General features: G+C 41.5%; 1 protein-coding gene across 1 annotated transcript in view; it reads left to right on the plus strand.

Annotated features, from left to right (window-relative positions):
• nsmfb (NMDA receptor synaptonuclear signaling and neuronal migration factor b) overlaps positions 1-6,855 on the plus strand; it is a 104,283-nt gene extending 97,428 nt beyond the window's left edge. The window contains exons 15-16 of the mRNA XM_060841013.1: positions 3,752-3,827; positions 6,394-6,855. Of these exons, the coding sequence (XP_060696996.1) occupies positions 3,752-3,827; positions 6,394-6,491 (174 nt within the window). The 3' untranslated portion in view covers positions 6,492-6,855. The remainder of the gene's footprint in view (positions 1-3,751; positions 3,828-6,393) is intronic.
• Positions 6,856-14,263: the final 7,408 nt, after the last annotated feature.

The raw sequence follows: 14,263 nt of genomic DNA on the forward strand, positions 1-14,263 counted from the left end.
AACAGATTTACAGCTCTGATCTCCAGCATCTGCAGTCCTCACTTTCTCCTCTACATGACTTTATTTCTCTCTGTCTTTTGATTCTTTCTTTCTTTCTCTTTTTCTTTCTCTAAGATATCTATATATATATATCTGTATATATGTATTATCTATATTATAATATATAGTATATGTATCTATTATGTAGAGATATATATAAAACATCTCTTTCTCTCTCTCTCTCTTTATATATATATATATCTCACTTATCCTGTGTCTGCCTGTCTATTTCAGTCTTGTTTTAAAATTTCGTTATGGGGTGTCACAGAGTCACTTGACCAGTATTGATTTTTCATCCCCGTTGTCCTGGAAAAAGTGGTGATGAGATGTCTTCTCGAACTGCTGTCATCCACTTGCTGTCGGTAGACCACCCACTGAAATTTGGGAGGGAGATCCCAAACATGCGAAAGGAATGCTGATATATTTCTGAGTCATAATAGTAAGTGGCTTAGAGAGCAAATTGCAGGTGGTGGTGTTCCCATGAATAAGTCACTCTCGTTCAACTAGGTGGTAAGTGACATGGGTTTGAAAGATGCTGTCAAAGGAACCTTGATGAATGTATGCAGTGCATCTTGTAGCTAGTACACATTGGTGCTACTGAGTGTTGGTGGACTGAGCATCAGTGGTGGAGGGAGTGGATATTTATGGAGATAGTACCATTCAAGCAGGCTGCTTTGTCCTGGATGGTGTCAAGCTTCTTGAGTTGGAATTGCACTTCTCCAGGCCATACTGGGAGTATTCCATCACGCTGTTGATTTGTGCCTTGTTGGACAGGCTCTGGGAAGTCAGAAAGTGAATCGGTTACTGCAGAATTCCGAGCCTTTGAGTTGCTCTTGAATTTATGTTGTTAATCTAGATCTGTTTATGGTCAGTGATAATTCCCAGGATGTTGTTAGCAGAGGATTCAAAGATATAATGCCATTAAATGTCAAGAGGCAATGTTTACATTCTCTCTTGTTGGGGATGGTCATTATCTGGTATTTATGTCATTTCAATATCACTCACCATTTGTCAGCCTACAACTTCACAGACTATTATTTCTATGTCTGGCTTTGGCTATCTTTCTCTCCCCACTGTGTTTTTTTTGCATATTTCTGACTTGACATCTATCTCTCTGCATGACCCTGCAACCTGCTTGTCTTTCTGCCTGTCTCTCGATTGAGCCCTGTGATTGTTCTGCTATCTCCTACGTGTCTTCCTACATGTCTTTAAATGCCTTTGTCTCAGTCTGTTTCTTCCTCACTGTCTCTTCCCTCTCTGCCTACGCTGCTATGTCTCCTTTCATCTCTGTTTATTCCTTTCTCACTGCATCTTTCTTTCTGTCTGGAACAGGAATAGATCATTCAACCCACAAGCCTCTTCTGATATTCTGTTATCTGTATCTTAACTGCACTTCGATTCTGTAACCTTTGTTACCCATCTCCTGTAAAAATTTATTCCTCTTCATTTTGAATTCATTGAATTCAGTTTTTGCGGGATAGGATGCCCACTGGCCCTTTGCAAAGAACTGCATCCTGAGATAAAGTCATACCGCATGGCAAATGACCCATGGTCCAACCAATCCATGCCAACCATAATACCAGAATAAACTAATCCCACCTGCTGATGTATTCATGTCCTTATCTAAATGTCTTTTAAATATTGTAAGTGTACCCACGTCCACCACACTGATGGAAGCATCTGGATGTAGAGGACACAGGTTAAAATAATTATCAAAAGAGGCTACAGCACCAGGAGGGGAATCTGTTCTTAATCTGCAAGGGTTTAGGATGTAGAATGGCCTGCCTGAGGCTGATTCACTTGGAATAATGTTGAATGATTATCTGAAGAGGCAATATTTGGAAGGATTATAGAGAAAATACAAGGAAGTGAGACGAGGTGATTAAGTTTTGCAAAGGGGCGAGTTTAAGACCAAATTTGCATTTTCTGATTTAAAAATGTCATTTGAATACAGTGCTGGTAGATTAGGAATTCTGTCCACCTCTCTCTTTCATTAAGAAAGTTGCCTCTCGCCCTGTCCTTCTCTGCGTATCTCTCTCTGACAGTTCGGTCCATACCTTTCTTCAAGCATGTTTTCACTGCCTCCTTGGGCTCTGTCTTCCCCTCTCTTTTAAGAGTTTGGTCATCTCCCTTCCCTTTCTCCCTGTGTCTGTCCTCTTTTCTGCCCTCCTGTGTTTTCGAGATTATCTCTTTTTTTTTTCTGGAGCTGCAACTCCCACAAATGCCACCCATCGTCCTCATTTATATAGTTACTGAACAAAGTCACTGCAAAGATTGCATCTGATCAGTAGGTCCAGTGTACAAAATAATGCTGAGAGGAGTCAGTATTAGCAACCAGCTATCTCTTTAATTGAGGTGACTAGCTTGCATTGTAACATACTTCCAATTATGGAAGCACATCTAATAATAGACAGACACAGCATAAAGTCAACTGGGTGAAAGTGAGGACTGCAGATGCTGGAGACCAGTGACGAGAGTGTGGTGCTGGAAAAGCACAGCAGATCAGGCAGCATCTGAGGAGCAGGAGTATAAACATTTCAGGCTAGAGCCCGGCATCAATTTCCTGATGAAGGGTTCTTGCCCAAAACGTTGACTCTCCTACTCCTCTGATGCTGCCTGACCTGCTGTGCTTTTCCAGCACCACACTCGAGACACAGTATGGAGCCTATTCAACTGATCCACACCTACAGAATCCAAAATATAATGACTACCGTTAGATGTTCTTGCACCAGTCAGCAGCACCTTGATGAATAATCCTGACTACATTCAGTTGGAGCTATGCTAACGCCTGATTTAAAGTAACGAGTACAGCTTATAATGTGATTCATTTAAACTCACTCGAGGTGAAGTGCATTCACACACTGACACATTCTCCGCATATACAAGCGAAGTGTGTTCAAACCTTGTATCTTTTTTGGAATACCTGGAAGCTTGGGGAGCCCTGTTGCTTTCTCCAAGGCAATGCCTCGGCCAATCAGAGTCAACTGACTAAGCATTCAACACCTTTTTTCTTCTGGAGGGTAAATTGTTATGATCATTTGAAATGTAGCATTCTTGCATCTGTTCTGATGAGTACACAACAAACAGCTGAATTTCCCTTTTCATCAAGATTTCGGGCTTGTGCTGCAATTCAGGGCAGTAATCGATAGGATAAATAGATAGTCTTTTCCCTGGGGTGGGGAGCCCAGAACTAGAGGGCATAAGTTTAAGGTGAGAGGGGAAAGATCTAAAAGGGACCGAAGGAACAACTTTTTCATGCAGAGGGTGGTGCGGGTATGGAATGAGCTGACAGAGGAAGTGACAGAGGCTGGTACAATTCCAGCATTTGAAAGGCATCTGGATGGGTGTTTGAATAGAAAGGATTTAGAGGGGTATGGGCCAAATACTGGCAAATGGGACTAGATTAGGTTAGGATAGCTCATCGGCATGGAACAAGTTGAACTGAAGGGTCTGTTTCTGTGCTGTACTTCTCTATGACCTCCCACCGAGAGGTGAACACTCTATGTCATTAATGGGGATCTTGACTGTGAAGGGAACACTTCTGTGGGCCTGTAAACAATAATTATTTTAACTGTTTAACATCTGTAGATCTAAACGGACCGCGGATTTAGATAATTTGTGAGCTGGTGGTGACACGTTCTCAGGAACTGTATCATTGGGTTTGTGTACTCCATGTCCTTCACACATTGAAGCTATTGCTTGTTGCTTTCAGCTTTTTCGGAGCTTAGCTACCTTGATGACTCCTCACCGAATATCCTTTGAATCTCCGTTGGAGCTTTCAGCACAAGGTATGAATGAAGTGATCCTGTTCTCTGAAAAGCATCGTAAATCCTTCAGTGTTCACCAGAGAAAATATTCAGAGGATTGAGGCTTTTGTCTCTGGTAGAGATGTTCACTCTCACGAGCTAATAAATGGAAGCTTTGTTCTTTTTATAGAATTATGGCCGGTTGGTTGGATAGCTGAAAGACTTTTGCTTAGATTAATGATTTTTTCTTCTTTTACAAAACCTGATCTGAGCATGAGGGAGAGAAATAAAAGACCTCAACCACAGTGATGCCAAACAAACACACAGCTAGATTTTGGCCACACAGATCTTTAAGATAGGAAATGGGACATAATATAGATGCCACCCACCCCCATTCCTTTGTGAGAGATGCAATGATTGCTGCAGAGAGAAGAGATTGAGTATGAATCACCCAGGAAAACAGAACTCACCCAGGCCATTTGGACAAACAGACCCTCAGGGTCACAGTCTAAGGGTACAGAGGAGGCCATTTAGGACTGAGATGAAGTGAAATTACTTCAAGCAGAGAATGGTGAGCCTGTGGAATTCTCTGCTGCAGAAAGTAGGTTAGGCCAAAGCGTTGAATGTTTTCAATATAGAGTTGGATATAGCAGTTAGGGATCAACGCATATGCAGAGAAAGTGGAAACGGGGTACTGAGTTAGATCTGGGTATCCTAACAGGGTACTGAGTTAGATCTGGGTATCCTAACAGAGTACTGAGTTAGATCTGGGTACCCTAACAGGGTACTGAGTTAGATCTGGGTATCCTAACAGGGTACTGAGTTAGATCTGGGTACTCTAACAGGGTACTGAGTTAGATCTGGGTACCCTAACAGGGTACTGAGTTAGATCTGGGTATCCTAACAGGGTACTGAGTTAGATCTGGGTACTCTAACAGGGTACTGAGTTAGATCTGGGTACCCTAACAGGGTACTGAGTTAGATCTGGGTATCCTAACAGGGTACTGAGTTAGATCTGGGTACTCTAACAGGGTACTGAGTTAGATCTGGGTATCCTAACAGGGTACTGAGTTAGATCTGGGTACCCTAACAGGGTACTGAGTTAGATCTGGGTATCCTAACAGGGTACTGAGTTAGATCTGGGTACTCTAACAGGGTACTGAGTTAGATCTGGGTATCCTAACAGGGTACTGAGTTAGATCTGGAGACTCTAACAGGGTACTGCGTTAGTTGGGCTTAAGGACAAAGTGGCCTGTTCCTGCTCCTATTTTCTATGTTTCAATATCCAAGGGCTTTACTCTCCAGTTCGGGAGCCATACATTGATGGGTTAAGTGTAAACATTGTTAAAGAGCAGGTAAGGTTTACATCAATCTGAAGTTTTATTTTTAAATCCCATGGTCTTTATACTTCGTATATCACAGAATTATAGAAGTCCCTACAGTGCAGAAGCAGGCCATTCAGTCCACGTGTCCACACCAGGCCTCCAAAGAGCATCCCACCTAGACCCACCGCCGACACTATTCCTGTAACCCTGCATTTCCCATGGCATCCCTGCACAGTATGGGCAATTTAGCATGGCCAGTCTACCTAACCTGCACATCTTTGGACTATGGGAAGAACCCCAAGTAGACATTGAATGGCTCAGTGGCTCACACTGCTGCCTTACAGCACCAGGGCCTGGGTTTGATTCCACCCTTGGGCGGTTGTCTGTCTGGAGTTTGAGCATTCTCCCAGTGTCTGTGTGGTTTCCTCTAGGCACTCCACTTTCCTTCCACAGTCCAAAGATGTGCAGGTCAGGTGGAGTGGCCTTGTTAAATTGCCCAGGGATGTGCAGACTAGGTGGGTTTATGATGGGAAATGCAGGATTTCAGGAATAGGGTAGCGGTTGGAGGTCGGTGTGGACCTGATGAGCAGAATGGCCTCCTTCCACCCTATAAGGATCCTATGATCTGTTCTAATGTGCACATTGCACACAGATAGTCACCCGAAGCTGGAATGGAACCCAGGTCCCTGGTGCTGTGAGGTAGCAATGTTAACCACTAAGTCACAATACTGCCCAAACTTGAATGTGATTGGCAATATCTTGTTAGGAAAGCACTGATTACTGGACAACTTTAATTAGCAGGTCATCTGGTGTAGGTAAGAATGTGGGTAAGAACCATCTATTCAGGCAGTTGCTTGGAGGTCTTTGTTAACATTTCCGGAAGGCTATCATTATCCCATTATGAGTGATTGATCGGAGATTCAAAGCTACAGATTCCTTGGATGTTCTGACATCACAGTTTGAAAATTGAATTAGCATGGAGGGGCCATAGGGGTTGTAAGGGGGAGGACCAGATCGGCTTAATAGCTTCATTGGAGATTTCAACACAAGGGATGTTGTGATGTTCTTGTTCTCTCAAAACAGGCATTAGAAAGTTTTTAAAGCGACAGTTTCCAAAGGTTTAGTGGAGCCCTGAATGAAGAAAATCATAAAGTGCAGACTTCCTGATTGCTAAGTAATAAGAATGACAAGATCTAAAATAATTTGGTTGTGTTTTACCCTTAATGTTTTGAGCACTATCTTTGTTGAACCCATTTACTGTAGGTTGTTATTTTGAATTACAGGGAAGCGGATGATCGAGACATACTTTGACTTCCGTCTGTATAGACTGTGGAAATCCAGGCAGCATTCAAAGCTACTGGACTATGATGACATCTTGTGAGGCATGAGAAAGCTCAGAATTGGAATAATCACTTGTAAACGCTCTTATCGAGAACGACGTCTCCTCAGTTCTGGAGGCAAATAGAGGGTCTCGGAAGGGATTGAGAAGAGGCAGAAAACATCTCTGTTATGTCTTGTTCCGACAAAGAAAGGCTTAATGGAAGTCGAGAGAAGAATGGCTTGGAGATGTTAGGGCCCTTTTCTCTTTGAATAGAGGGATCAGGAATCAGAATTTTTACTTCTGCGGAATGTTGCCAATTCAGGTCAAAACAAGTGAGTTCAGGGTTTTTTTAAATTTCATCCTGAACTCCTTACGCAAAAGACAGGACTGAATAGTTAGTTGTTGGAATCCTGGGAAAACCAGAGAGTGCTAAATAGATTCTTTGAAGGTTCTAGTGATGGAAAATTCTAAATTACCCACAGGCCTGATCTGAAATCTGTGCGCAGACTGGGGTGTCTGCGAGATGTCCTTGAGGACCTCCATGTGAAGGCAGACTTCATGAAAGATAAAAGTTAAAGTTTTTTTTAATTATTGAATATAGGAACATTGGATTTTTAATTGAGTAGTGCTAATTATAAGAGTTAGTGGCTAAGAGTGTCTCAGTAGTTAGGAGGATATTTCATCAATTTGGCAGTACGATGTAATGGATTCCGTTAACATTGCCTTCAGTTTGTGCTCAAGCAGTAATAACAAGCACGAAAGGAAACAATTGCTTTGTCCACAACATTCTACGTCTGACCCTCCAGTTGGAAGCATCAAAAGGTGATGAAGTAACCTCATGGTACTTACTGTGTGGAATACCGTTCTAATATTTGTGTGTTTAACAAGTATTCCAGAGGAACGGTGACACCTACTCCAGGATTTATTGCGTTTTTAGCAGCACTGATTGAAAGTGGACCGTAATGAGCATGAGGAATCAAAAATTATTTTAGTGGGTAAAATGATTAATAAAAGGATTACCAGTGGGAGGAGCTGGGTGCAATCAACATCTGTTCTGAACACCAGCACCATGCTTTCATCTGCTTTGGAGATGGGTCTTTTTTTGTCCAGTTAGGGATTCATTTCAACTTGAGGCTAGCTGGGTTGCATTGTTGAAGGTCTGACTGAGCTGTTGCCATTTATTGATTGACACACTGGCCTTGATTTCATTTGAAGGTCATTTATACTCCATAATATAGTCATGGAAAAAAGGATTCTTAAAATGACTGCTTATCATTATTGTGGAAATCTTTTATTATTCTGATCTAGGTTAGGTTGTCAAGTTTAGAAACTGCCCCTTTATTAAGATATTGCTCTAGCCTGAGGTCTTTTAGTGAAGAATATTCTAGTGTGTGTTCCATTGTAGTTGTATTTGAAGGGGAAATTCTCAAACTTATTTCCAATAGCTGTCTTTCAGGTAACTCCTTCTGCTCTTCTGATGAGATTTGAGCAGTAAGGTCCTGATTTTTCTTTCAGCAAAATGATCCAACACTTAAACTCATCTCCATACCAAACTGTAACTGTTGTGTTCACAGGTTCAGTGAAAGCTAATTATATTAACCTCCTGAGGCCCAATGAGTTCAACATACATGCTATGAGCATCAAACTGGTTTCTTAATCACAGTTTTCTTCAATACATCCTTTGTCAAACACTATGATATTGCTGTGAGGTTATGGCAGATGATCTTTTTCACTATTTTAATGGGAGTTAGTCCTTTTGAAGAAAATATCAGATAGGCATGTTAAGTGTTTATATACTAATAAAATTCAACATAGTTGCTCACCAGTAATCAATGAAACTAAATATATAAAACTGAAAGCATTGGAAACAATGTACAAAGACAAGGATCATAAACGAATTGGAGATGTGGAAGACCATTCACTCCATCATAATTAATCCCTCCAAAGGCATCCCAGACATGCTTCATGTTCGTGTCAAGTCGATTCTTTAACCAATTTCAGGGTTTCCTGCTGTTCCATTCCATGAGGAAGGCCCATTACAAGCATTGAAAACATTTCATCACAATAATCAGTCTCAGGAATTAAATTTCCTCCAGAAATATTAATGTGAAATTTGTAGAAAGCTGGAGAGGTGGCATGAACGCTGCTAATGCTGTTTGTCCAGGGATTAGAATGGATCTTCTATTAGAATGAAAGGAGACAATCTGGAGACATGAACTCCCTCTGGATATTCATGCTTTTAAATTTACCTTTTACTCATCTAACCCTAAGGCTAAATGCCCTACTTCTACAATTTAAGTGAATGTACCATTGCAGATTTAACTGATGCACTCTGTTGTCGTTCCCCTCTCTAATCTCTTACAGTACTCAGTGACAACTGGGTCACTGCCACCAATATAGGGACTTGTCCATTTATGGGAAGTGCTGGATGAACTTGGTGTTTAAAATGAGTACTTTTCTCCCCCCCCCCCCCCGGCTAATTCCATGAATTATTGATGATGTTCATCATTATTGAAAGAGACCTCAGAAGTTGAGCCTGATGTCCCTCCCACCCATCTTTAATCTTGGCAAAATGGTACCCTTAGCTTGGACAAAGGAGTTTAAATCATTTTGTAAGTGATTTAACATGACGATCCTGGAGTTCCCTCATTTCATTACTGCCTGCATTGAATGTAAATTAACTCATGGCTGACTGCTGCTCAGCACTGAGGCCTGCGCAGTTGCTAAATTCATACCTTAATGGTTTCATCCTTAAATTTGATACTGAGCCAATGGTCTGAAAGTTGATTCATTCCTACAACAAACCTTTCAAGATTGAATTAGACTGTTTTTTGCAAAATTGTACTTTTATTGATTTATCTTAATTGTCAATATTAAGCTAATTCTTACGCAGGTTCGGTGCAGAGTAGTTGATGAGTGCAATCTTACAAATTGACTTAGCCGATGACAAGCCAAATGAACCCATCTGACCCCAGGAAAGATACGCTCATACAATGATAATTACAGCCAATGTTTGGTTAGAAGAAGGAGATGTAACTTTTGTAGAAACCTTCACAACATCCATACTGAATAATCAAATTGTGAGATGAGTGCAGCAAGATTGTGGGGATTTATTGTGCCTAGATCAGTAGGAGATCATGCATTTTGTATGTCTGCATTATATCGATTATATCATGAAAAACACATGCAGATACATCAATGGTAGATGTGTATCCTCGTGGGCAGAATGTAAAGTTTTAAGCCTGTTTGACTGATTGTTGAGGCTGTTTTTTTTAATTATTAAACTAGATTGATAAGGATAGAAACACGTTAAATTCACTTTATGAAGCCATACTTAGTTAAATTGCCAGCGTAAGGGTTATTGCATTGAGTGACTCTGTTGGTCTTGATAGCCTGATATATAATGCTGATGATTCTTGAATTCTTGTCAGTTATGTAGTACGACAATCTTTATACATTGAATAAATCGGACTAGCACTTGAGGAGCCAAACATTAACTGTATAGTTCCAGAAGAAGGAAAATGAATTTATATTTAATGAATTTTTTGGGGGTGGGTGAATAGACTGGAGATGGCCGTCCGTCCTCGTCTCCCTCACAAGTGGAACTTCTAAACCAATTCTAAGGGTGCTGTGCACAGTACAAACATTAATATTGACAGCTGCTGGCTGTGAGCCCTTATAATGCGCTGAAATTTATTGATGTGCATTGGTGACAGTACACCTCAGCAAAATATCATTTAATTGCACTTAATTGGATATCTGTAACTGCTTTACCACTGACATTATCACTGACTACAATTTCAGATATTCTGTTAAGAGTTGACCTAGTTTTGAAAGAACAAACCTCCCCAATATGGAGCTTGGTGCTGTTTTGTGTTCTAGTGAAAGTGGCTCAGCACTCTCCTTCAAACTCCCTCTATCCAACCACCCATCCAACACCTTCTCACTTAACCATTCACATCTCTCTACCCATTGTTCCTACTACTCCAACAGCCCCCCCCCCCCCAAAACTGTGAGATTTTACTTGATTTGACGAACCATGCCTAAATTCTAAGTCATTGACACACCCAACGTTACGTACCTTATGGAAGTTGTGAGGGCTATCTATATTGGGTTGGGTTTGAGTTGGATTTTATTGTTTTATGCTACAACATGGGAAAGGGAGAGTTTAACAGTTTCATATTCTGATCGCACACCACCTCAATGTTTGAGTTTAACATTGCAAAGGGACTTTTCTGTCATTTTTTCTCAGATGCAATCCCTTAATCAGTTCTACTTACTGTACTTATATTATGCAGTGGTCAAACCACCTGCAAGTTACTGAAAATGTTGACAGAGTCATTCACAGGTAATAAGAATGGTACTTTATAGAGAAAGAGGAAATTGTTGTGATGTGGTAAAGTGCTAGAGTCCCCACTCAATGTGCATGCAGCAGGTTTTATATTCTGACTGGACTGAAACTTCAAAATTAATCATTCAGTAAAAAAAAAGCCTAACCTTTACCTCGTCCTGGTAGAGAAGCTGATGTGGGATTAATGTTGTCAAGATGAGATTTTATTTTGAGGTACCTGAGCCAGTAGAATACAGGAGCTCCGATCATTGAAAAGTAAATTATAAATACAAAAGGAAGACACTAAATGGCGCACTTCATTACCTCAAAGAACCTTCCAATCAATGAAGTTGGTTTTGAAGCTAGTCACTGTTGTAATGTAGGAAATGCAGAAGCAAATTTGGACAAAGTAAGCTCCCACAAACCGTGCCACGCCCTCTGTTTTAGGTATTGGTTAATGGGCAAATACTGGTCAGGTCTCAGATGCTCTTTGAATAGAGGGAAGACAGGCCCATCTCATCCGACAGATATCTAGAGCTCGATGTGACTCAGTTGCTGGAGTAGGACTTGAATCCACAAGTGTCAGACTCAGAGGTGGGAGTGCTACCCACTGAATCACAGCAGACAGTGACTGCCACCAACATGTGCCACATTGAAGCAGTGACTCATCTTGAGATTGGCTGTTGGAATTCACCTGCTCTCAGCACCAACGTGCTCCGAGTTCCTGCATTTCTATACACTGTTCATTTATTCTCAATTTGAATCTCAGAAGTTAAGCTCCATTTAATGCCAGTAGGCGTGTGCAATTGTGGAGGAGACTGTGATTTTCTCACTGAAACACATTGACAAGTAAAAGTAATTATTTGCCTGTGATAAAACAATACAAAAACCCTTGAACACATTCCTTTAGTGTGATCAATTCAAATCCTTTTCATCTTCATATTTGGGCAGTGATCATCTCCCATTTACTGCGTCCTAAATGGTCACCCTGCCCCATTCATGTTTCATTCTCTGATACTGTCAGGTTCTGGTTTTGTCAAGTTGCAGTCCAAGTGTACAGTATATGTGAAGTATTTATCGTGTGATTAGTGTGAGATGGTGATAATTGAGCTTAGGCTATTGTTTAGCAGGCGTTTAGATCTCAGTACATTTAAAATCCACTGCCAAGTACTGCTGCCCCTGACTGTGTGCAGTGTGAAGTTCAGCATTTCACAGGCTGCTTCAGGTAAACAGACCTCAGCTGGGCTGCATTTACCAGTGTTAAGAGGTCACATCTTGTGTCGGAGGCCAGTTTATGTTTTAAATCGCAGTTAATTAGCAATCATTTCAAGATCTTGGTGAACAAAATCCTTCTTTTGTTAACTTGTCCTTCCCCTGCTCCTGAATATTTTTTCTCACCTCCCATTCCCCAACCCAGCGTGACCTCCTGTGGTAAATCTCACCGGTTACTTCACTCATCGTTTGGGGTGTAATTTACCAGAATATTGTGACTCCAGCTGAAGAGGTCACAGTGGTAGGAAGAATGCTGGTTCTGCGTTCAAAGAAATCACTAGATGTGGTACCTGTTCAAAGAGTAAGTTCAGACACCAAAGCACAAACACTGCAGCATATCATGTACCTCCCTCAGAAAATGTGCAACTCTTTGCAATCACACTATGTGCCTTGGAATAGTGTGTGAAGAATTAATTGACAGTGTGAGGAATCTTGGTTCTGACCTGTTGGGACAGCACTCATGGGAAAGGTATGAAATTGAAGCAGCATGTAAACTGGCTCTGTTTCACAACGTAGACATTCAGCCCATCAGGGGTCAGGGGAAGCGTTTGTACAGGTCAGTCAGTAAGGAGCTGTGTAGTGATGTTGATATCAGCAATCAAGAGGTTCCTAGGCACAGTCAAAGGAAAAAGCAGCTTTGTGTGCAAATGCAGAGCACCGGCCTCGTGGGCAGCACGGTGGCACAGTGGTTAGCGCTGCAGCCGCACAGCGCCTGAGACCCAGGTTCAATTCCCAACTCAGGCGACTGACTGTGTGGAGTTTGCACGTTCTCCCCGTGTCTGCGTGGGTTTCCTCTGGGTGCTCCGGTTTCCTCCCACAGTCACAAAGATGTGTGGGTCAGGTGAATTGGCCATGCTAAATTGCCTGTAGTGTTAGGTAAGGGGTAAATGTAGGGGTATGGGTGGGTTGCGCTTCGGCGGGTCGGTGTGGACTTGTTGGGCCGAAGGGCCTGTTTCCACACTGTAAGTAATCTAATCTAATCTTAATCCCTGCTGTTTGTGCAAACATCAGCACAGCTCCAGGTGCTGCTGCCTCAGTGTGCAGCGACTGAGCCTTCAACCTAGTGCTGTTAGCATCCAGGAGGTATACACATTGGCCTATGAACACAACCCATTGATGTCCTCTGTATTTACGTTCTGCAAAGTAATTAAATCTGGCTGTTTTGTGCAAACGTATTCAGCAGGGCATCAATTCTGTGATTTTGATATTTCATATGTTGTTACCCAAGAGAATTTGATATGCAGTCTCCAATACAGCTGGCCTGGATTATGAGGAACCGTAATGACCAGAAATTAATTTGGTTCAGAATTGGGTGGGAAAATTCAAAAAATGTCACAACACTTTTAAGAAATGTTTATTAGTTGGCACGGTCTTGGTCAAGTTTGAGATTTGGAAAAATGCGCCTGGGATGATGATTAGCTTTGGGCAGGTTACTGGTGATTTGATATTGCTGCCATCATAACCAAGTATAGCTGTTGATATTTGGGACTGGTAGGAATTTGGTATTTGATTCAGTGTCAGTTGAGACACTTTGATTATGATGCTGGTTAGGAATTTGCCACAGTGCTGGTGGTTCATAAAAACTAATTATTTGGTGTGTTGCAGATTAGGATAGTTTGATTAGCATAGAGTTGGTTAAGATAGTTTGATACTTCCCATGGAATTGGTTCAGGTAGTTTGATGGCATAGTATTGGTTGGGACTGTTTCAGATCAGTCTTTGATTGGTTTTCTGGCACATGTCATATCTGAGTTTGTTTCAATTTGCCTTTTAATGGTTTATATTATTTCTTTAAAACCTGGATTTTTCTATTTTATCTCTGAAATAACTGTGTTTAACACTTTGAGCAATAAAGTCACAGAGCAGTGTTGGTATTATGAGATGGCTCCCTCACTCCCTCCTGAACGGACACTACTCACATCAGACCAAACACCACTTCTCACTTATTCTGCAATTGCAAAGGAAATGAAGGGAAAGTGGGCAACTTGTCTAATCAAAAAGAAGAGCCTGTGAGACTTGTGATACAGAAGCCCAGCAATGTAGCTATAGGTTGATTAATCCCTCATTCAAATGCTGATGCTAGGTTGTGTAGGGATTTTCAGCTCTGTCAGGGTGAAAGGTGCCTAGGTTTGAGGGATGGAGTGGGCATTGTCTCATGGGGAGGCAGATAGTCAACAAAGCAAATTGTCCCTTTGAGTTGGTGCAAAGTTGTTGGGCAAACTTTACAGAGG

This window comes from Hemiscyllium ocellatum, chromosome 21 (genome assembly GCF_020745735.1).
Source record: "Hemiscyllium ocellatum isolate sHemOce1 chromosome 21, sHemOce1.pat.X.cur, whole genome shotgun sequence".
NCBI lineage: Eukaryota > Metazoa > Chordata > Chondrichthyes > Orectolobiformes > Hemiscylliidae > Hemiscyllium > Hemiscyllium ocellatum.